The following is a 25,293-nucleotide window of genomic DNA, read 5'->3' on the forward strand; positions in this document are numbered from 1 at the left end:
TTTTTTTCCCTCCTGCAACCCCTTCATCTCTTCCTACCACATCTTCATTCTCACCAATACAATTACCACTGCCTCTTTAGACTTATTACTTAATTTCATCATCGTTTTCTTCATATAACCCTATTCACTTGTCAAAGAACAGGAGGTAAAAAAAACCCCACAAAACCCTTTACTCTCAATCTATTTACTGTCTCCCCATTTTTTTCTCAAAGAAGCTTTATTTTAAAAGTTCAATTTTCTTTCTCTTTCCCCCTCCCCTCACTACCACACAAATACCGGAACTCAGGAGGCTCTGGTTCACAGGGGGAAGTTGGCCTTTGCTAATCACCAATAATACACAGGTGAGGTCATTAGGAAACTTATACTTAACTGCAGATTTCTTTTCACAACTGAAGTAAAATGACAGAAGGAATCAAGAATTCTGGGGGCTTAGTGATACTCTCTAACTTGAAACTAGGAGGTCTGATTTCAGGTCCCACTTGCTCTCAATGTCATTGCTGAAGGATTTGATTGAAAAAACATCTATACAGACAAAATAAACCTATATTTCTCCTCACATCTCTCATTTAACCCTTCACTTTCCCTGTCACCAGTCATTTTTTTTAAAAATCCTGACGGTTAAAATATAAAAAGGCTATATTAAATGCACAGAGTTTCATTTTAGACTTTTAGTGTTATTCTCATACTAGTAAAGTTTCAGAAATTTCTTCAAACACATTTGATAAACTGGAATAAATGTTGGTTTGAAAAGGGAAATATTCCTCAATAAAGCTGAGGGAAACGCACTGATACTCCTGGGAAATTAGGTACAGTAAATCTCAGATTGAGGAACAGTTACAGTTTATAATAGCACACCAAAGCTAAGTTATTTACTCCATGGCTCGGCATCTTGGAAGATCTGAGACCTTCAAATTAAAACATTAATGAAAGCACTGATGCACTCAAAAGGCAATTTAATGGGGTAGTTAATTATAGTACTGTAAAATGTTGGTATACAATTATTATATATAAAAACTTCATTTAGAATGTTAGAACTGTTTCTGACTAAGCAAAATAAGCAGTAAACAAAAATATTTTACAAATAAATTTCAGTATTTCATGGGGTTCTGTACAATTGCAGAGTAATGTCCATTCACATTGAAATTGCACTCTGTCCCCTTACTATTGAAAAATACTCATCACTGTTCCATCTACAGGAACAACATGAATTGTAAATATTTTTAATGTAATGCATACCAATACACACTAATTAATATAAACACATGGGTAATCAAGAATGCAGGATAAGTGAATTAAAAGGCAATGGAAAGGTCACGTGCAGAAGACAGTACGAAGGAAGGATTGGCCAGAAAAGGGCAGAGTAGGGGAATGAGAAAGGGCAGAGTGGGGGAGGGCAAGGAATAGCCAGTCTAAGCAGTAGCTGGAATAACAGCTGACATTGAAAGGTTGGATGACATTGGGCTGAAGTTCACTTCCTTCTGAGAGGAGACAAGGGTTAGTTGGAGCTCCGCTCCAAAATAGAGAAAAAATATATAAAAAGGAGGAACAGAGATACAGGGGATGGCAAAGAGGGAATAGGGAAGGTTGAGTGGTAGTGGGAAAGGCTTTCTTTCTTTTAGTGAAAGGAGACAGCTGTGCTACACTAAGAACCAATTCCACCTCCATGCAGGTGAAGTGCTGGAAACGTCATTTCGTGTATAGGCATTCACGAGAATATGTGCTTGTTCATTAAATTATTTGATATGGAATGAGTTACTGCTCATGGGGCATAAAGGTCTCATTTTTATCCAACGGTCAGTTCAAATTTAAGCTCATCTGAAGATGGGCATTTGATCTTTATGAAGGTAAAGGGAAAGGGCTGAATTAATGTTCAATGGAAGGAGTTTGATTTGTCTTTGGGGTTGTGGAAAGGATGATGGTTTACAAAGGAAGATCAAGTCTGTCTTCAGTGTACCTTTGGCAAGGTGGACTAATGAGTATACATGAAGGCAGCATTTGGTATGCTTGCCTTTACTGGTCATTGCATTGAGTCTAGGAGTTGGGCGGACATGTTGCAGCTGTACAGGACGTTAGCTAGGCCACTTTTGGAATACTGCATTCAATTCTGGTCTCTCTGCTAGAGGAAGGATGTTGTGAAACTTGAACGGGTTCAAAAGAGATTTACAAACATGTTGCCAGCGTTGGAGGGTATGAGCTATAGGGAGAGGCTTAATAGGCTGGGGCTGTTTTCCCTGGAGTATCAGAGGCTGAGGGGTGACCTTATAGAGGTTTATAAAATCATGAGCGGCATGGATAAGATAAGTAGCCAAGATCCTTTAGGGGAGTCCAAAACTAGAGGGTATAGGTTTAAAGTGAGAGGGGACACATTACAAAGAGACCTAAGGGGCATTTTTATGCAAAGGGTGAATGTATGGAATGAGCTACCAGAGGAAGTGGTGAAGGCTGGTACAATTACAACATTTAAAAGGCATCTGGATGGATATAGGAATAGGAAGGGTTTAGGGGGATATAGGCCAAATGCGGGCAAATGGGCCTAGATAAATTTAGGATATCTGGTCAGCAGAGACAAAATGGGCCCAAGAGTCTGTTTTCATGCTGTACAGCTCTATGACTCTCTATACTACTTGTAAATAGTTTTGTTTATTCTATTTTATTCACATTTTGTTTTGTGTAAAAAGCTTTTATTTACTGTTAAACTGAAATGTTCGAGTGAGAGATCACTTTGAAAGAAGAGATACCAGCACATACCAGTTTGGGATCTGATTTGTCCAATTTCATCATCAGCAGAGATCATAAGACCAGGAAATGTTGTTGGTAAAGACAAAATAAAATCGAACAGTATGGGAACCAGACCATTCAGGTGCACTCTTCAAGTTTGTTAGCTGTAGATTACAAATTTGCATATTCTAAAAGGTGTTGTATCAAGTAATGAGGAGACAAGTACTTCTCTTAACTATATTTTTACACAGCTATGAAGTTCAGACTGTCACAATTTACACTTTGGGGAAAGTGAAGACTGCAGATGGTGAAGGTCAGTGTCAATAGGTGTGGTGCTGGAAAAGCACAGCTAGTCAGGCAGCATCCGAGGAGCAGGAGAGAGTCGACATTGAGAATAAGCTCTTTGTCAGGAATATTGTTGGGGGGGGGAACGCAAGGGGGCTGAGAGATAAATGTGAGGGGGGTGGAGAAAGGGAGCTGGGAATGCAATAGGTAGAAGAAGATGGGGGGGGTGATGGTGATTAGTCAGAGTAGAGGGTGGAGCGAATAGGTGGGAAGGACGATGGACAGGTAGAACAGTTCAAGAGGGCAGTGCTGAGTTGGAGGGTTGGATCTGGGATGAATTTGGGGGTAGGGCAGATGAAGAAACTGGTGAGATCAATGTTGATGCCGTGTGTTGCAGCATCCCAAGCCAGAAGATGAGACGTTCTTCCTCCAGGCATCGGGTAGCTAGAATTTTGTGGTGGAGGAGGCCCAGGACTTGCATGTCCTTGGCAGAGTGTGAGGGGGAATTGAAGTGTTCAGTCAAGGGGCGGTGGGGTTGTTTAATGCATGTGTCCCAGAGGTGTTCTCTGAAACATTCCACAAGTTGGCGTCCTGTCTCCCTGATGCAGACGAGACCATATCAAGATCAATGGACACAGTCGATGACGTGTGTGGAGGTGCAGGAAAATCTCTGTCAGATGTGGAAGGATCCTTTGCGACCTTAGATGGAGATGAGAAGGGAGGTGTGGGCACAGGTTTTACACCTCTTGCGGTGGCAAGGGAAGATGCCGGGAGTCGAGGGAAAGTTGGTGGGGAAGGGCATGGATCTAGCAAGGGAGTCATGGAGCGAATGGTCTCTGCAGAACCATGGGTGGGGAGGAAAATATATCTCTGATGGTGGGGTTTATTTGTAGGTGGCAGAAATGGCAGAGGAGGACGCCTTATATACAGAGGTTGGTGGGCTGGAAGGTGAGGATCGGGGGCGTTCTGTCCTTGTTGTAATTGTAGGGGTGGGGTTCAAAGGCAGAGGTGTGGAAAGTGGAGATGTGCTGGATGGCATCAGTGACCACATGGGAGGGGAAATTTCAGTCTTTGAAGTAGGAGGCCATCTGGGATGTTCTACTGTGGAATTAGTCCTTCTGGGAATAGATATGGCAGAGGCAGAGGATTTGGGAATAAGGAATAGCATTTTTACAGGAGGAAGGGTGGGAAGAGGTGTAGTCCATGTCGCTGTGGGAGTCGATGGGTTTGAAGTAGATGTTAGTGTTGACTCAGTTGCCGGAAATGGAGAGGTCAAGGAAGGGGAGGGAGATGTCCGAGATGGTCCAGATGTACTTGAAGTCAGGGTGGAAGGTGCTTGTGAAGTTAATGAACTATTCAACCTCCTCATGGGAGCATGATGTGATGCCGATACAGTCAGTCATCGATGTAGCAGAGGGAAAGGTGGGGAATGGTTCCAGTATAACTACGTAAGATGAACTGTTCCACGTACCGGAAGAGGCAGGCATAGCTGGGGCTCATGCAGGTGTTCATAGTACCCCTTTGGTCTGGAGGAAGTGGGAGGATTTGAAGGAGAAACTATGGAGGGTGAGGAGCTAATCAGCCAATTGAATGTGTGTGTCGGTGGAAGGGTTCTGGTCAGGTCGGCGGGAGAGGAAGAAACTGAGGACATGAAGGCCTTCGTCTTGGCGGATGGATGTGTATAGGGACTGGATGTTCATGGTGAAGATGAGGTGGTAGGGGACAAGGGAACTGCAAGTCATGGAGAAGGTGAAGGGCGTGGATGGTGTCTCGAATCTATGTTGGGAAATCCAGACCAAAGGGGACAGGTGGTGTAAAGGTATACTGAGATAAGTTTGGTGAGGCAGGAGCAGGAGGAGACAATAGGTCAACTGGGCAGTCGGGTTTGTGAATTTTGGGTAAGAGATAGGACTGGATGGTGCAGGGTTCCCGGACAATGAGGTTAGAGGCTGTGGATGCTAGATCCCCTGAGGTGATCAGGTTGTGGATGGTCTGGATAGTTCAGTGCGGGGAGGTGAGGTCATGGTCGAGGGGGCAGTAGAAGGTGGTGTCCGCAAATTGGCACCAGGCTTCAGCGACTTCCAGGTCGGTGCGCCAAACTACCATGTGCCCCGCCACCCCCCCACAGGATGCCAACTTGCGGAACATTTTGGAGAACATCTCTGGGATACGCACTAAACAACCCCACCACCCTGTGGCTGAACACTTCAACTGCCCCTCCCACTCCGCCAAAGACATGCAAGTCCTGGGACTCCTTTACCACCAAATTCTAGCCACCCGATGCCTGGAGGAAAAACACCTCACCTTCCGCCTTGGGACCCTCCAACCACACAGATCAATACCAAATTCACTAGTTTCCTCATCTCCCTTCTTCCAACCTTATCCCAGATCCAACCCTCCAATTCAACACCATTCTCTTGAACTGTCTTACCTGTCCATTTTTCTTCCCACCTATCCACTTCACCCTATCACCATCACCCCCATCTTCATCTACCTCTCACTTTCCCAGCTACCTTCCCCCCAACTCCACCCCTCTCCCATTTATCTCCCAGCTCCCGCCCCCCCCCCCCCCCCCCCACCACCACCACATTCCTGATGAAGAGCTTATGCTCGAAACATTGACTCGCCTGCTCCTTAGATGCTGCCTGACCAGCTGTGCTTTTCCAGCACCACACTTTTTGACCCACAATCAATAGTTTGTCTAATTAAGGACAGATCAACTCTGATGATCAAAATGAGGCCATCAGTATCAAAATACTAAAGTGAAATATTTTCCAGAAGAGAATAATTAACGGAAAATTGCAATCATTAAATATAATAGCTGGGAAGGCACTGTAAAATATAAAAGCTGAGTAAATATGCAAAATGAGTGTGAGAGATTAGACCCAGAGATTTGGAAGACAAAAGTCAAAAAAAAGGTTAAGCTTGGACAGAAGCTCAGGGAGAGGACAAGTCCTCAGAAAGAGATCACATATACATTATAAGGGATCCTTTTAACAGAAGGAGTTCAAACAGTAATAATTCAGATGGAGACAGAAGTCAAAGTGGCACAGTTTAATAATGTCAATAAATATAGTACTAAGGGCAACACTTCCTGGACAAAAACCCATGTCATTGGGAAGTATTTGTGGCCACATACAAATTAGAAGTCAGGTTAGTAAATACCAAAAAGTTGGAGAGATCTTGGGGTGTACATAGAGGTGCCAATTCGGAGCAGCCAACCCAGTCACATGAGGATATGTATGGAAAAAGATCTCTCCTGAGGAGACTTGTAAAATTAAAGTCAGGTAGCCACACAAGGCTTTGAAGAAAAGCTGAGGAACCAAGCTACAAGATGGTCTTCAGCTATGAGAAGAAAAGCAATTTTGAAGATATTCTTCACTTTGTTAGCAACAGATGTTTGATAATGTAGATCAATGGATGTGAAATCAGCTCTAACCAGAAGAGTTTCTTTGCTCCTGAAAAGAGGGACCAAATAAACAGAGTCAGGTCACACATGTAACTAATGTGTATGTAGCCTAAATGGTGTCTGCAGGGTTTGGTACTTCTTAGTAAGGTCCATATTATTAAAATTGGGCTCCCTCCAATTTAAAGCAGACCCTGTCATATTTTACTGGCACGGTGGGAAACAGCTTTATGCATCCTTCTGATGCAAGTAAATGACTTTTTTTGTCCAGTGAGAATAGTGAATTTGAAATTTTTTTTATAAATGGGCAGACAGCAGATTTAAAATTTGGAAGTCAGGCTTCTGGGGCTTTTCAGTTCATTGGACAGGAAATCAGGCAGAATGGATTGAACGTTACTTTGCAACAACAATATTATTTAGGAAACGTAAACCCCATTGCAAACGTAAACCTAGTTAAAGTAGGTTCTCACAAAATATGCAATGGGATCCAAAACTGAAATGAAGGAATGTCAAAATCTAAATGGATAGCTCAACTGGTTGGGCTCCTTAAAGGCCAGTTGAGGTCTTACAATTACAACTATGTAAAATCTCAATGTGGAACGTATCACAGGCAAACAAAACACTGAAAAAAATTAAAAATGGAGCACTGGTGTTTTGAAATTTCTATAATTGGAAGATACCAGGAACATAAAACTTGTTGCTTTTCATGATGCTTCTTATGCAAAGATATAGTTCAGTGAGGAAGAAGGATTTCAGGAAGAGGAAGTTATCATTATTAACTGGGGAAGTTAGAGGCAACAACAAATTGAAAGAAAAAAATACAAACATGGAAAAGATTAGTGGTACACAGGATTGGGAAAGTTTCACAAAACAGGAAAGGATGACCCCCCCCCAAAAAAAGGAAAAATGTTGAGGATAAACTTGCAAATAATACCAAAATAGACCGCAAGAGCTTCTTTTAATATATAAAAAGAGTGAGGCCAAAGGGAACATAGGTCCCTTGGAGAATGAGACTGGGAAATAATAAATGGGGAACTAGGACAAGGCAGAGGAATTGAATAATATTTTGCATGAATCTTCAGGGTAGAAGACATTAACATTGGTGCAGCACGGTGGCACAGTGGTTAGCACTGCTGCCTCACAGCACCAGAGACCAGGTTCAATTCCCACCTCAGGCAACTGCCTGTGTGGAGTTTGCACATCCTCCCCGGGTCTGCGTGGTGTTTCCTCCGGCTGTTTCGGTTTCCTCCCACAGTCCAAAATGTGCAGGTTAGGTGAATTGGCCATGCTAAATTGCTCGTAGTGTTAGGTGTAGGGGAATGGATCTGGTTGGGTTGCGCTTCGGAGGGTCGGTGTGGACTTGTTGGGCCTGTTTCCACACTGTAAGTAATCTAATCTAATCATAATTCCTTAAATGCTAAATAATTAAGGGGTAAAAAGAGGAAAGGAAATAAATACAATAGCTATCACCAGAGAATAAGTACAAGGGCATCTAATGGGGCTCTCTACAAAAGAAGTCAGCACAGAGGATTGAATGGCCTACTTTTGTTCCTATTTTTAATGGTCCTATGGGTAATGCTCACCAAGTCCCTTGACCTGAGATGCATTCTGGGGTATTAAAGTGAAACAGTGGATGCTATTGTAGTAAACTTTCAAGAATCCTCATTTTGGAAAACTGCTAGTGTAACATTTGTATTTAAAAAAGGAAGGAGACAAAAAAAAGTTAACTATAGACCAGTTAGCTTAACATCTGCATGAAAAAGTGTTAGCATCTGTTCTTAGGATGTTAAACCACTTAATAAGATAAGAGTCCATGGTGTTGGAGGTAGTAATATTAGAATGGATAAAGTTGGGACAAGGGGGGCATTTTCAGGATGGCAATCTATAAATAATGGAGTGCCACAAGGATGGTGCTGGGGCCACAATTATTTAGAATAAGTGTTAATGATTTGGATGAGAAAAGTGAATAGACTATAGCCAATTCTGTGAATAAAACAAAAAATAGATGGAAATATTAAAAAAAAAAGGTGAGTATGACAGTCTGTGGAGAGAAATAGTAAAGTTGTTACAATCCCAGAGGACTGCTCTCTCATGAGGGAGTGAGAGAGATAACTGGTGTTGAGTTCAACCTGAGCGTCACCATGATGGTTGATATAGTGTATGTAGATTTCCAAAAGGCATTTGATAAGGTGCTACATCAAAGGTTATTGTTGAAAATGAGAGCTCAAGGTGTAACATATTAGCTTGGTTAGAATATTAGTAACATTACAACATTGGAGACAGAGGGTATGCAGAAATGAATCATTTTTAGATGGAAATGAGTAGTGTGTCACAGGGAATCAGTGCTGGGATCTCAACTTCTATTTTCAATTTCTAAAAATGACTTGGATGAAGGGACCAAGGTTTGATTATTAAACATTCCTACTAGAAAATGTTAGGTTAGAATGTCAGTTTTGAAGAGGACAAAGACGCTATAAAACAAAATAACTAATCCCCATGGACTGAAACTGTTCTAGAAGGCAGCACATCATCATTTGCAGGCCAATTAGAAATGTTCAATACATGCTGGCCTAGTCATCACTGTCCATATTACAATGATAACTATGTTTGAAAAGTGAGAATGCAAGGATGTGGCAAATGGAGCAAATGTGGAAAAATGTGAAATTATCCATTTTGGTAGGAGAATTTTTTTATCTGAATGGTGAGAGATTGCAGAACTCAGTTGTATAGGCGGTGTGGGTAACCTATTTTATGAATTGCAAAAGGCTAGTATATAGAAAGATTGAGTAATTAGGAAAGCTAATAGAATATTATCATTGATCATGAGGGGAATTTAATACAAAACCAGGAACTTAATGCTTCATTACACAGGACATTGGTGAGATCACATCTAGACCAGTCTGCAGTATTGGACTCCTTATTTAAGGATGGATGTAAATACATTAGAAGCAGTTCAGAGAAGAGTTACTAGACTAATATCTGAAATGGGTTGATTGTCTTATGAGCTGAAAATGTGTTGCTGGAAAAGCGCAGCAGGTCAGGCAGCATCCAAGGAACAGGAGAAAGTTAAGATTGAATTCAGAAGAAGAAAAGGTGATTTGGTTGAAATAAATAAAATCTTGAGGGTCTTAACAGTGGAGATGGGGAGGATGTTTTCTCTTATGGGAGAATCTAACACTAGTGGTCACTGTTGAAATGTATACGGCCATCCATTTACAATAGAGATAAAGAGAAATGTTTTCCCAGAGGGTTTCTCAGAGAATCTTTGAAATCTCTTCCTGAGAAAGGTGGTAGAAACAGAGTTCTTGAATATTTTTACGGCAGAGGTGAGGTGAATAGATTCTTGATAATCAAGGAGGTGAAAGGTTGTGGGAATAGTCAGAAATGTGGAGTAATCAGTTTAGCTGAATGAGAGGTTGAATAGGCTGAGGCTGTTTTTTATGGAGCGTCGGAGGGGTTTATAAAATTATGAACGGCATGATTAGGATAAATAGACAAAGTCTTTTCCCTGGGGTCAGGGAGTTCAGAACTAGAGGGCATAATTTAGGATAAGAGGGGAAAGATATAAAACAGACCTAGGGGGCAACTTTTTCATGCAGAGGATGGTACTTGTATGGAATGAGCTGCCAGAGGAAATGGTGAAGGCTAGTACAATTGCAACATTTAAAAGGCATCTGGATGGGTATATGAATAGGAAGGGTTTAGACAGATATGGGCCGGGTGCTGGCAAGTGGGACGAGATTAGGTTGGGATACCTGGTTGGCCTGGACGAGTTGGATTGAAAGACTTCCATGCTGTACATCTCTATGACTCGATGACAGACCAAGTTTAAGCAGTTGAATAGTCCACTCCAGATTTTAATTTGTACATTAGTATAGAATTAACACTTATGCTTTTCTCTCAATCTCAGAATAATTTAGCTGAATTTTTTTTGGCCTCTTAGCTTTGAGTAGCCTACAACAGTCCCTTGAAGAGCAGCATTCATTTTGCTCCTTTCTCAGATCAAACAAACTGTTGCTCTCCTCCTCCCTTCCACTATATTGTTGGTATTGTCCTCTTCTCCCAGATCACTATGGCACGTCTGTGCGCCATGATGAGGGCCTCCAAGCCCTCTGTTTCTTCCTCTCCTGACATCCCCACCATTAGGTAGGTAAAAACAAATACTGCAGATGCTGGAAACCAGATTCTGGATTAGTGGTGCTGGAAGAGCACAGCAGTTCAGGCAGCATCCAAGGAGCAGCGAAATCGATGTTTCGAGCAAAAGCCCTTCATCAGGAATAAAGGCAGTGAGCCTGAAGCGTGGAGAGATAAGCTAGAGGAGGGCGGGGGTGGGGAGAAAGTAGCATAGAGTACAATGGGTGAGTGGGGGAGGGGATGAAGGTGATAGGTCAGGGAGGAGAGGGTGGAATGGATAGGTGGAAAAGGAGATAGGCAGGTAGGACAAGTCCGGACAAGTCATGGGGACAGTGCTGAGCTGGAAGTTTGGAACTAGGGTGAGGTGAGGGAAGGGGAAATGAGGAAACTGTTGAAGTCCACATTGATACCCTGGGGTTGAAGTGTTCCGAGGCAGAAGATGAGGCATTCCTCCTCCAGGCATCTGGTGGTGAGGGAGCGGCGGTGAAGGAGGCCCAGGACCTCCATGTCCTCGGCAGAGTGGGAGGGTCTGTTGAAATGTTGGGCCACGGGGTGGTTACCCCTCCACTGACACACTCATTCAATTGGCTGAACTGGTCCTCACCCTCAATAATTTTTGATTTGAATCCTCCATTTCCTCCAGACAAAAGGGATAGCATGGGCCTCAGCTTTGCTTGTCTGCTTGTCAGTTACGTGGAACAGTCTATCTTCTACAGTTACACTGGCACTATTCCCCACCTTTTCCTCCACTACATTGATGATTGTATTGGTGCTACCTCGTGCTCCCATGAGGAGGTTGAACAGTTCATCAACTTCACCAACACGTTCCACTCTGACCTCAAATTCACCTGGACCATCTCAGACACGTCCCTCCCTTTCCTGGACCTCTCCATCTCCAAAGGTGACCGACTCAACACAGACATATTCTACAAACCCACCAACTTCCACAGCTAACTGGACTACACCTCCTCCTGTAAAAATGCTATCCCTTATTCCCAATTCCTCCACCTTTGCCACATCTGCTCCCAGGAGGACCAGTTCCACCACAGAACACACCAGATGGCCCCCTTCTTCAAAGTCTGCAACTTCCCCTCCCATGTGTTTGATGATGCCCTCCAGCGCAACTCATCCACTTCCCGCACCACCGCCCTTGAACCCCACCCCTACAACTGCAAAATGGACAGAACCTTTCTCACCTTTCACCCCACTAAACTCTGTATATATCTCATGATCCTCCGCCTTTTTCACCAACTACAAATGGACCCCGTCACCAGAGATATATTTCCCTCCCCTCCCCTATCCACTTTCCGTAAAGACCGTTCCCTCTGCGACTCTCATCAGGTTCACGGCCCTCACCAACCTACCCTTCCCCCCCGTCACCTTCCCCTGCCACTGCAGGAATTGCAAAACCTGCACCCACAACCCCCCCCTCACCTCCATCCAAGGCCCCAAAGGAGCCTTCCATGTCCATTAAAGCTTCACCTGCACTTCCACACATCAGTTACTGTATCCGTTGCTCCCGACGTGGTCTCCTCTACATTGGCAGGCAGGACACCTACTTGCAGAACATTTCCAGGACACCCGCACCAACCAACCCCACCGCCCCATGGCCGAACACTTCAACTCCTTCTCCCACTCCGCCAAGGACATGCAGGTCCTGGGCCTCCTCCATTGCCTCACCCTAACCAGCCGCCACCAGGAGGAAGAACACCTTATCGTCTGCCTCGGGATGCTCCAACCACACGGCATCAATGTGGATTTCACCAGTTTCCTCAGTTCCCCTCCCTCCCCTTATCCCAGTTCCTACCTTCTAACTCAGCACCGCCCTCATGACCTGTCCATCTTCCTTCCCATCTATTTGCTCCACCCTCCTCTCCAACCTATCACCATTACCCCCACCACCATCTACCTATCGCACGCTCAGCTACACTCCCCACAGCCCCACCCCCTCCCATTTATCTCTCCACTCGCCGGCTCACAAGCCTCATTCCTGATGAAGGGGTCTTGCCGGAAACGTCTATTCTCCTGCCTCTCAGATGCTGCCTGACCTGCTGTGCTTTTCCAGCACCCCAGTTTCAACTCTGATCTCCAGCATCTGCAGTCCTCACTTTCTCCACCTTTATTAGATGGTAATTCGTGGTGTTGCATTATCATTAAGATTCCCAACCAAAGCAAGATTTGATTCCACTTAAAACAACGGCACCAAGGGATAGGAGCTGGAAGGGACACTACTAATGTTTTTGACTGTTCATGAGGACAAGCAGATATGAGACTATAACACATTGTGAAATATGGAAGATTGGTGTTTTTGGCACCTCAACAAAATGTATTGATAGGAAGTTACATATGCACATCCATAAACAGATTAATATATGGATAAGAAATTAAGATTTCTTTATCCAAGATGGTAGATGACACTACATTAGGAAACAAAGCAAGCTGCAAAGTGCCATGGACAGATAAGTGAAACAGTGAAACTATAGCAGATAGAGTTCAATGGGGACAAGTAGGTGAGAAACCACAAACTATACATGAGATTTAAGCATTCATATTAAAATAACAATAAAAACTAGAACAAAAGTAATCAAAAAGACTAGTAGAATATTGGCCTTTATCTCAAAAGAGGCGAGTTCAAAACGGTGAGGGAGTTATGATCTGGTTGTACAGAGCCTTAGTCAAACCCCATATGGACTCTGACTTCAGAAAAGATATATTGAGTTAAGAGATTAACTTTAAGAAAAAGATTGCATAAACTTCCCTTTTGTAGCTTGGAGTTTATACATCTGGGAGTGATCTAACCAAGATACATAAAATGATAAAGGTGTTTGATGTAGGAAAATGATTTCTTCTCTCCATTTTATGTCTCTTTGTTAAGAATATCCCCCACTATCTCAACTAAACCAGGAAGCACTTTACCAGCATGATTATTGTCATAGAAATCTAGGACTTCCTGCTGGATTAGTTCAATTTTTTTTCAAAACTGAGGTTTCTATTTTTTCAGAGCATCAAGGGAAAGAGTTGAGGAATAAATCATCTATTTGAATGCAAGAACAGATTCGTGGAACTTACTGGCCTACTCCAGTTTCTGTACATTTGTACAGCTGCATTTGAACGGCCGAAAGCAACTCTCCAGTTTCTAAATTCGTATTCCAAACCTACTTTTCTACTCAAACTCCTCAACTATGTTTACAGTGAACAGTGACAATTTTGAAGTAATAAGATCCAGGACATTTAAAGCATTATACAGCAACTTTGACTAACCTACCCAATATTACCACACATACAAGTGTTTACAAAAGTATACATTTCCGTACAGTTATTCAGTGCTAAACACAATTTGGATACAATCCAACTACAATTCAAAATCTGCAGATGGTTTTTGCTTATATGTCATCAAATTTTAGACAGGTAACGTGGGGTTGAATTTTCAGCGTCCCTGAAAGCTATGAGCAACAAGTCAGTTGGGTAAATATTGAGAGATTGGAAAAAATATGATTCACAGCATTATGGAAGAGTCCATGTTTGCAGGCAAGGTTTTAACTGCAAGAGAGAAATCTCACTCTGGAATGGCGAGAAATCTATTCGCATTTATTAACATTTCATTATTACCCATTCTCACCAAATTTATATGTAACTTACTATTTTCCCACACAATGGTAACAATTCACAACATGAAAGCCTGGCGGATGCAGCTTGCCAATGATGCCTCCAGCCTCCATCATGGCCAATCCCCAAAACCCAAGGGCATATTTCATGCCTAATGACCACCTGCTATGCCCAGAAAGAGAGGCTGGCATCAGATATGCACCTGTCTCATCACATCAAGAGCTGTACTTCGGAGCAAACTTATACTTTGCATTGTAATGCTGTCACCAGGCTGCTTTGTATGGAGGAGAAAGTGAGGTCTGCAGATGCTGGAGATCAAAGTTGAAACTTTATTGCTGGAACAGCACAGCAGGTCAGGCAGCATCCAGGGAACAGGAGATTCGACGTTTCGGGCACAGGCCCCTCTTCAGGAATGAAGAGGGGCCTGTGCCCGAAACGTCGAATCTCCTGTTCCCCTGGATGCTGCCTGACCTGCTGTGCTGCTTTGTATGGAGGGACAGGCATCCTGTTGCAACTCAGGGCTCTTTGCTTGCTCTTTTAACATTCACTCAGTCTGCACCTACTCAAATGTTCATGGTACCCCAACATGCCTTTTTATGCATTGCCACAGCTTACAGGCACACTGCACTTCTGTCTTACTTTGCCTCTTAGTACAATGCAAAGTCAAGAAGCTCATCATGTTGGCCAGCTGTGATCAAAGGAATAGATATAGTGTTTTACCACACAGTGCTATGTCAATGTCACAACTACATCATGTGTCAGCAAGTTACAAGGAAGAAACACTACATGTGCCTCATAAAATGGCCACTACTGAGTCTAATGGGAGTAATCTTCAGTCATGTCAGGGGGAACTGTCATCAAGGAGTACCAGAACAGATAGTGAAAGGGCATCACCAAGGATCAGTCCAAAATTGTGAACAGGGTCAGCAGGACGCTTGAAGCAATCAGTCTTGCAGCTTCTGTTCAGGGAATAGGTGATGGTCAGTCTTAAACTATGAGAAGATGTTATGTTTTGCTGGGCATTAGGGAAAGAGTAGCAGTCTCTTAGGCAGCAGTTTAAAAGCCGTATGACACTTTAGACAGGTAGCCTGTGTAGCTTGATTCTCGTAGATGTAGTTACGACAGTGAGCAGACAGATGACAATGTAAAGTAGCCATATATTTAAAGGTGAACTTCTATCTTCAATGAAATGTCATCTGTGCCACCTATATGTAGGCTTTTCCTTTTCATTTCCATTCCATTTCATGTACCTTAAAAGGCTATTTGTGGCTGACAGTGATTGACCAGATGCACAGCTGGGCTTTAAATATGTCTGCAAAGTGCCAACAGTGGCAAGTTGACACTTAGCTGGCTTTTGATAAAATTCAGTCTTTATGTTGTACCAAAATGTAATATCCTTGGTCCACTGATTTAAAATATTTCCATGACTTATACTGTGCATCATAGTGTGATCAGTATTCTATACACTGGAATAATAATATTTAATCCCCATAAACACACACATTTCTGGAGTACTTCACAATTTCTAAAAAAGGCAGCAGCCTTTAATCAGAAATCACAGGTTTAAATGTTACATATTGCAGACACTGTTATTTACGAAGATCTACATGCCAAAATTGATAGTAAAACTCCAGACAGATGTTTCTTTTTGTTAGTTATTTGCCACTGCATGCTATATTCCTAAAGATAGATCTAATATTGTTCCACAGACTAAATTAAAGGAACGCTTTCAAGAATAAAATGAATAATACAGCTGTTACTTATGATCTTAAGTAACGATCTGGAGGGTGTAACGATTTATTTTTATCTATGGGAATATGTCTCCTTTTGTCTACTTTCCATTTCTGAGCCTTCCAACATTTTTAACATGAACCTTTCAGTTTTGGGAAATGGGTTGAGTGAAGAGTTGAACTACAAGTTGCCCCATTGCTTTAATTCTGCCTTAGCTCTGTTCATTAATTGGGAGACTTACCCACCCTCTAATGTGTCAGACCTAGGAAAAATCAGTTGGAAGAGACAGTGGCATAGTGATAATATCACCAGACTTATAATTCAGAGGCTTATGAAAATGCCTTGAGGATATGAATTCTATTCTACATGGCAGCAGATGGCATTTAAATTAATAAAATCTGGAATTGAAAGCTAGCCTTAGCAATGGTGACCATGGCAACAACTGTCAATTGATGTAAAAATCCATCTGGTTCATTAATCTCTTCTAGGGAAGTAAATTTGCTAGGCTTTCTTGGTTTGGTCTGCATGTGGCTCTAGGACCACAAAAAACAGGACACATCCCACCAAGTCAATTACTGCACATCCATTTACCCTTAATTTTCAGCAAGGGAGGGTGTGGTCAACAGTCCTAGCAAGTGATAATAATGTACTTAGTGATGTGAGGTTTGGGTTCCACCCAGCCCACTTAATTCCTGACCTCATTACAGCTTTGGTCTAAAATTTAGACAACAGACCAAGACCCAAGAAGTGAAGTGAAAGAGATTACATTTGACTGAGTGTGGCTGCAAGAAGTCCCGGCAAATCTCAAGTCAGAACTCAGATCACCACAGCGTTACCTAGATCTCTGGATTACTCATCCAGGAATAATGTACCTTTGCAGCCTAGCAAAAACAGAATGAATGCAATCAAAGGAAACTCTCAGTAGATTGAGCACAAAAGGAACAAGGTTGCAGTTGTTGCAGATCAATCATCTCAACTCCAGAACATGACTCCAGGTGTACTTCAGGGTAGTAGCTTAAGCCAAACCATTTTCAGTTTCTTCATCAATGACCTTTCCTCCTTCATAAGGTCAGAAGTGGGGATATTCGCTGATGATTGCACAATGTTCAGCACCAATTGTGAGTCCTCAGATACTGAAGCAGTCCACGTTTAAATGCAGCAAGGTAATATCCAGGTTTGGGTAGTCAAGTGGCAAGTAACGTTTGTGCTGCACAAGTGCCAGGCAATGATCAACTCCAACAGGAGAGAATCATTGCTCATCAATATTCAATTACATTACCAGTTCTGAACCCCACACTAGTAACGTGTGTATGTGCGTGTGGGTCACCATGCACAGAAACAGAACTGCACTAGCAAGGATAGTGGCTACAGAGCAGGTCAGAGGCTGGGTGTTCTGTGACAAGTCACCTCCTGTCTCCCCAAAGCCTGTTCACATCTACAAGACCCAAGCCAGGAGTGAGGTGGCACTCTCTTCACTCGCTTAGATGGGGCAGCTCCAACATTCAAGAAGCTTGACACCATCCATAACTGACACCTTATTGACCTTCAACTTTACCATCCTTCCCCATTGATGCACAATGACACAGTATCATCTACAAAGTGCACTGAATTAATACACCAAGGCTTCTCCAGCACCATCTACCAGAACTATGATTCTACCAACTAGAATGAAATGGCAGTTGATGCATGGGAAACACCACTACTTGAAACTTCCCCTCTAAATCCTGACTTGGAACTACATCACCACTCCTTTATTGTTGCCGAATCAAAATCATGGAACTCCCTTACTAACATCTCCAGGAGAATTTCTACATCACAAGAACTGCAGCAATTCCATGCAACTGCTTTTGACTAACTGCTCCATGGAAATTAGGAATTGGCAATAAATAGTGACCTAGCCATCAACAACCAGAAGTGATAAAATAAAAAGATTTTTTCCCCTTTTAGAGGATTGAAAATCTTTGGGAATTATCTACCCAAAGGGCAGTGGAGTCAGGAGTTATTGATGAAAGATTTTAACCTGAAACATCGACACCACTTCTCCTCTGTTGTTTCTTGACCTGCTGTGATTTTTCTAGCTTCACTCTTTATCCACTCTGGCTCTCCAATATCTGCAGTTCTCACTACCTCCAAGTTATTGAATATTTTCGAAGATGAAGATTATTGACTAACCAGGGGATCAAAGGTTATCAGAGGTAAACCAATAAAGAGTTGAGCTCACAATCAAATCTAATATGAATTATTGGATGGTGAAGCAGACTCAAGGGAACAAATGTTCTATTTATGTTCCTAATTTGTAAATTCAGGTGTATGTTCGTATCACTGGACTCTCAGTCTTACTGACTTATCTTCTATAAGTGTTGAATAATGTTCTCTTTGTAGTTTAATCAAGAGTAGTCCTTCCTTAGCATTCAGTCTGACTACTAACTATTTTGAAGACAGGTTTAAGACACCACTTTAGACATTCCTCTTAGATTGTCCAATTTATTTACTTTTCAAATGTTGTGGTACTGTAAAATGACAAACAGAAGGACAGAGTCCATTTTTGTATTTCATGTTAAGAGAGAAAATGTAATCACTGAGATAGTTTAAAGACCAGAATGCCACATACAAATTTTCCCCAACCTTGACAGTGCTGTAATAATTACAGCCTGGCATTGCATTGAACCCTTCATTGGGATAGCTCCTTTAATGCTAGTGCTTGTGTTGACAGTTTTGAACTTTGTATTAACACAACATTTGATTGGACTAAGTATCAGTTCCATCAGTGTCACTGGGTCAAAATGCTTGAATTCCCTCCCTCCTTGAATTCCCTCCCTGTAGGTCTACTTATGGCAAATGGTCTGCAGTAGTTGAAGAAAGCAGCTCATCATCTTAAGAGCAACTAACAATGGGCAATCAATGATGGCCCAGCCAGCAATGCCCACATCCTACAAAAAGATAATCTAGATGGCCTGTCTCCCATGCTTCTTTATGTTCATGGGTTAAGTAACTCAATTCAATGTCGTGTCCCTTCTCGATGATATCTATCTGGTAGTGGTCTACCACTATCTCGTTGAAGGAAGCAGTTCTCACGACCACTTTTTCCAAGGGCAATTCTGCATGGTCATCAAATGCTGGCCTAATTAGTGGTGCTGACATTCCAAATATAGTTTGAATAAAAGGGGTAACAGTTAATGTCTGCAATCTGAATTAACCACAAGAGGTTGGGAGACTGGCATTGGATACAGTTCACAGAAGTTCACTATGTTGATCCTGGGTATGGAAGGATTTTCTTATGAGGAGAGGTTGAATAGGACTTGTACTCGATGGAGTTTTGGAGAATGAGACACGATCTTATTGAAATATGAAAGATTTTTAAGGGACTTGACAGGGAATGTGCAGAGAGTTTGTTTCCCCTTCCGAGAGAGTTAGGACCATAGGGCATATGTCAGAATCAGGGCTCACCCAGTTAAGATGGAGGTAAGGAGGAATTTCTTCTCTCAAAGGGTAATGAATCTGTGGAATTCTTTACCACAGAGGGTTGTCAAGGATGGTTCAATATATATATTCAAGGCTGAGTAAGACAGATTTTTAATTATGATGGGAATAATGAGTTTGAGGTAAGACAGAGTTGACAATTATCAGACCAGCCATGACCTCATTGAATGGCAGAACATACTTGATGGGCCTAAGCCTTCTGCTTTCATGCCTCATGGTCAAACTGATGGAACAGTTTCCCGAAGGAGTCACAAGGTTGCAACCCAGCTGAGTGCAACAACCTCAAGGCAATGCCTAACAGCAGGAATGAAATCCCTCTGCACAAAACAATTGTTTCAATGTCAAAATAATAGTATATTTTATTCATTAAAATGTTCCAGCATCAAAAGGTTTTTATGCTTTACTGTGGCACAACATTTGTACGTTGAGACATATCCTATTTGTTTTGTCATTTTGTCTGCTTCAGGAGGATTGTTCTGGTGGTGGTGTCTAATAGCAGTGCAAGTGTACTCAAGAGAAATTCAAAAGCCACACTGTGGCTTCATATATCAACCAAAACCGTTGTTCCATTTCATCAGTAAAGTTGTATTTAAATCAGGATACTGTTTTACTGCTATCCTTCAGTAAAATCTGTAACAGTTGTTGGCTGCTGGGTTTGCCTTTGGACTTCAAAGTAACTCATTAGTAAAGAGTTGTGTTGGGAGCTTTAGAAGTATGTAACGACTACTAGCTACACGCAATGCAGTTAACTGGACTAAGGTTAGGTTCCAACAGATGCTGGAATCCAAAGCAGACAAGCAGGAGGCTGAAAGAAGACGGCAAACCAGGCAGCACCAAGAAGTGGAGAAGTTGAGCCTCGGGTCGAGACCCTTCATCAGGAAGTGGACTGAGATGGCTCTTGAAACGTATTAACGAAGATGGCCAGCTTGATTGCATAAGTGCAAGTTATTACCGTTGACTATGTTTCTGTCCTGTACCTGCACTCATAATCTCATACATCTATATTTAAATATATTAGAAGTTTGGTATCTCCATCCTGCATCATGCTTGCTTCCTTGAGGTTTTTTTTGTTGATAGGCAGGGACTATGGTCATACACCAAGCTCTCCAATTCATGGCGATTTACCGAAATCAACTGCTGTCCAAAATAGATACGATCATGTTCCTCTATCGAATGGAATAAAATTCATCTTTTCAATAAAACGGGAGAGGCTCGCCCTCTTTTCCCACAAGAGAGTGGCTTCAAATTTGCGAGATAGAAATGTGACTTCCTCAGCAGGCCGTTCATTGCAGAATCACTCTCCCGCGTTCAATTAAAATGGGATTCTGGTCTTGTCGAATATGGTTTCATTCAGCCAAGAGTCAGACCACCTCTGTATTATTCTCTGCCAAGCATAATTTACCATTCCATTTTTTCCTGGTGTATAGGGAATTGCGTGGATCCGATTTCATCTGCAGTTGGATGGTTCTGCTTAGCGCTCACCACATACTGGATTTCATCCTGGAGAGATGCAGTATTTAATTTGCCCCAGTGTCTATGCCTTGTGTTCCTATGCCCCTAACAGTCTGAGAGTTCTCACATATGTTAACGCTATAGAATCACCGGGTTATTTTTCAGAAAAGTCACCATTAGATCATTGGGATTCTCAAAACAGCGGGATAGTTCAGCTTCACTCCTAACAGTGTCCGGAAAAGTGCAAGCAAACTAACTAGAACTGGTTCTTGTGCTCACCGGAAAGGACACATCCTTGTTCTTTTAATTGTTTGCAAAGAACAAGGACAAATGTTTCGTCTACAGCTGGCGAAACATCGGGAAAACGGTTCCCGATTCATGCAACATTGAAAACAGCTGACAATGCAAAGAAGTTTGATTACAACGTGGACGTGTTTCACACAAGGGCCGCGTGAATAACCGAAACAAAAAGTGCCCAAAACATTACCACATTGCAATGAAATCGGCTCATGTTCTTACCTGGATCATGAAAGGGCACAAGAGCAAAATTGTGTAGAGGCTTCTTGGGTCGACTCAGAGAGGTTTCTAAAATCTTCGAGGCTCCTTCAATAACTTGAACTAAATCATCGTACATGGACCCAGTCACATCAAACACAAAGGCCAGGGTCGAGGCTCCCTCTGGGATGTCCTCCGCTCTCCCCTCGCTCGCACGAGAAGGAGCATCTTGAGCTGTCGACTGGGACAGTAGGACCAGGCAGGCTGTGCAGATTTTAAATAACCATTTAAAATTCATTGGCACAGTCATTTCAAATAACAACAAGACTTTAAAAAAAACCTGCTTCAAAAGTCAAAAGACGTTCAAATGTAAACGATACATTTAGAACAAAAAAAAACTTCGATCTGAGAATCAATAATAAATTTGTATCTCTTCTGTTCTGGCCTCCAAAAGCAGAATGGGGTTAGTTAGAACTGCAAATAGGTCTCCTCCTCGCTCGATTTCGCTTTCCTCTGTTAAACAGCTGGGCTGGTTAATGTCCCCAATTCTCTGAAGCAGCCTAGCTGTTGGAGAATTTAACTCAGACTGCAGCTTCACCGCTCCGGTCAGGCTCTTCCCTCTCCTCACGCAGGCAAGATGATACCCTGGAGAGTGCTGTGTGCCGATTGGAGCACATTACACTAGAGTCATTCGGATTTTAGGGGCCCCCTTTTGGGTGAGAAGTTTAAAGGTCAGCTCTTACTACTTTTTTGACTCTTGGGATCAATGGAAAATGCGTCGCGAGTTCAGCATTTTTAAAGTTTATTTTTTCTAAAGGGAGTTTGGTAATTACAAGTATGTTTGTGATTAAAGTTGATGGAGTTGTGCTAGAAGCCGACATTTAATTACACCACTAGTTACAGAACCAACGTAATTACAAGAAAACAGATTAGCATTGGGTAATTGATGAGACAGAAAAACAGAGCTTCTACTTAGAGATATACAGAGAAAATAGGAGTAACTGGGTTAAAGCCACGATTTTTATTCAATGATGCAACTGCAGAAATCTGAGCGATGCCAACCATTGCTTGGCCTGTTGAAATTTTCGAAATTAGCTTGTTAGTCAGTTATCTTGTTGAATAACAACATTTTCAAGACCAGTGACACTTTTTTTTCTTGAAACTGAAAACTATTAATGTACAGTCACCTTTAAAATCAGACAAATCGAAAATTCAAATTCAACATTTGGAATGGGATTTGTTTCCCTAGCATTTTCTTCGATTTTGAGCAAAAGTCGTTTCTGTCGTTTTAGAATTACTGCCAGTCAGATAAAGGACGAAGTGACATTTTACTTCAGTAGCCATTATGCATAAACTACTTGTGTACAGTAAATTGATAGGTTTAAATATTCCCTGTTAACTTTCAAGTACGTTCAGTATAGTAAACTATGGTGAAAAGAGGATCATTAACTTAGTGGCATATGTTAGTTATAATCAGAGCTTCAATTCTACGTAATATTCAGACAAAGCTTTTCCGGCAATTCATCCCATTCAACCGAATCAATGCGGTGCTATTTGGAGTATGAAATCCACACATTGATTCACACACGCGCAATTAAGATGGTAATTATTAAATTCTCATTAAAATCTTACTCGTATAAAGAGCAAGACCCAACGTTTACCAGGATATATCTAATCTGAAAGATGCTGAAAAAGGTGGAAATTGTGTTGACAATTTAGTCGTAAACTTCAGTTTTCTATTCAACGTGTGGATCTGTTGATTTGCCTGTCTGGGATCCTCTAAATGCATTAGCGCTACTGCCTGTATTATAGTGTGAACTATCGTTTATCTCACTGCTGTGAGCACAACCCAGTGTATAACTTGGCTGCGAGGTCCGCCTTTGGACTTCAAAGCAACTTATTAGCTGTGACAAATATAGGGAATGTTGGAGAAACAGGACAGACAGCTCAGTCCTATGAGGGATGCAAGAGCTCACCACGTGAACATTTATTGGACTACCATTTTAAGGATGGTGTATTTAAAATGGATTTGGAAATTGCCAGCATGTGTAGCGTAAAAGCCACTACATGACGTGTCTCCAGTTTGGCTTACCTGGCCAACATCAAAGCGGACCTCCTGTTTCTGCAGGAGTGTGGGATACCACAGCTCAGCAGCTACAGGGAATGGTCAAACTTGTGGGTCCATGGGCCATCAGTCTGGTGATTGGGGGGAGGAGGGTAACGACTGCCATTGTGCCAGCCTGGGTATTCTGCTGCAAGGAAGCAATTTCACTAGCTCTGAAGTTGAGGAGAGGATGGGTGTTGCCTCTTCATAGCAGACTTTATGTACAGAAAAGCTCCCCTGAGACTAATTAACATATATGCCCCAATGATAAAGAATGCAGCTATCCACCAGGCCAATCATTCTGGCCAGTGGCTTAAACTGCATTATCAATGCGGCTGGAAGATCCAGAGGGACTGACAGCAAATTGAATGTCACATGTAAAGTTGTGATGGGAATGGTAAAATGTGCCCAGCTGCAGCATCTCTACAGCCAGACGGGTCTCTCCACTCAAAGATAGATTCCTAGTGTTCTTCTCTGACCACTGCCTCCTAATGGCTGACTCTTATCTTCAGGATGACCAGTGGGATGACAAGGGAACATGGAAGCTGAACATGTTGACCCCAGAACACATTGAGGAATTCAAAAGGGATTACACAGGTTGGAGAACCATGGAGAACCAAGCTTCCTTTGAATCTCCAGTGGACTGGTGGGAAACAGTCAAAGGGTACATCAAGAGGTTTTTCATCCTCAAAAGTGTTCAGAGTGAAGAGAGAGATGGGGAAAACTGTTCCAGAGAGGCATGAAGAACCTACTCCTGTTGCAGACACTTGGGATCAATGTCAAGAAGGGTCTCCAACAGATGAAGAGCCAGCAAGCCTTGTTCTTTGTTTAGGCAGCCTCCAAGATAATCTTCCACTCTAGAGCAAGATGAGGCATGCTTGCATTTCTTCTTTCAGGTAGAGCTATGTGAGCAGCAGACTGAACGGAGAAGATGGCTTGGTAACGTCATCTCATCATGACATTTTGAGGATCAACCAATACTGTTATGGCAAACTGTATGACATGAAGCTCACAGACAGCACAGCCTCCCAGTCATTCCTGTCCTCTATCATGGAGATTTTAGTCAACAGCACACGGGAGAGGCTGGACAACCTCAATGAGCTGGCCAAGGCCCTTCAGTTCTTTGAGAAGAGTTAAACTCCCAGAAGTGATGGCTTACTGGCCAAGTTGTAATCAACTCTGTGGGATTTGATTGGCTGGGACCTGCAGGAAGTGTGTGACAGTATCTGTGAATCCATGAGAAAGGGCATCATCAGCTTCATCTACAAGCAGAGTCGAGAGTGTGGTGCTGGAAAAGCACAGCTGGTCAGGCAGCATCTGAGGAACAGAAGAATCAACTTTTCAGGCATAAGCCCTTCATCAGAAAGGGTTTATGCCCAAAACCCTTTGATTCTCCTGCTCCTTAGATGCTGCCTGACCAGCTGTGCTTTTCCAACATTACACTCTCGACTCTGATCTCCAGCATCTGCAGTCCTCACTTTCTCCTCATCTACAAGCAGAACAGGAAGAGTGAGGAAATTAGAAATTGGTGACCAATTTCACTGTTGAATGTGGATTATAAAATCCCATCAAAAGTCATCAGAAACTGGGTTAGATCTGCTCTGGGATCAATGATTCGCCCAGACCAAACATGCACTGTACCGGTCAGGAAGTTCAATGATTGTATACACGCAAGACAGCTGTCTCATCAGCTTGTATAAGAAGCCTTTGGCAGGATTTCACACACCTACATGAGGCATGTGGTCTCCAAAATGGAGTTTGTGAAGGGGATCCATATTGGGTCAGATTGCTCTACACTGACATTATTAATGCAGTCTCAATCAAGGGGTGGTGATCATAAAGTTTCCCATTAAGATCTGAAATCAGGCAGAGCTGCCCACTA

The 25,293-nt window shown here is 42.4% G+C and overlaps 1 protein-coding gene across 3 annotated transcripts in view; it reads right to left on the reverse strand.

Moving 5' to 3' along the window:
- hmcn1 (hemicentin 1) overlaps positions 1-21,823 on the reverse strand; it is a 607,098-nt gene extending 585,275 nt beyond the window's left edge. For all 3 annotated transcript variants that reach the window (XM_087990747.1, XM_043699541.2, XM_087990748.1), the window contains exon 1: positions 21,332-21,823. In XM_087990747.1, coding sequence (XP_087846873.1) covers positions 21,332-21,617 — 286 coding nt within the window. In that variant the 5' untranslated portion in view covers positions 21,618-21,823. The remainder of the gene's footprint in view (positions 1-21,331) is intronic.
- Positions 21,824-25,293: the final 3,470 nt, after the last annotated feature.

Source organism: Chiloscyllium plagiosum, unplaced genomic scaffold (assembly GCF_037043375.1).
Source record: "Chiloscyllium plagiosum isolate Xiang-an unplaced genomic scaffold, Cpla_swu_hap1 HiC_scaffold_9, whole genome shotgun sequence".
NCBI lineage: Eukaryota > Metazoa > Chordata > Chondrichthyes > Orectolobiformes > Hemiscylliidae > Chiloscyllium > Chiloscyllium plagiosum.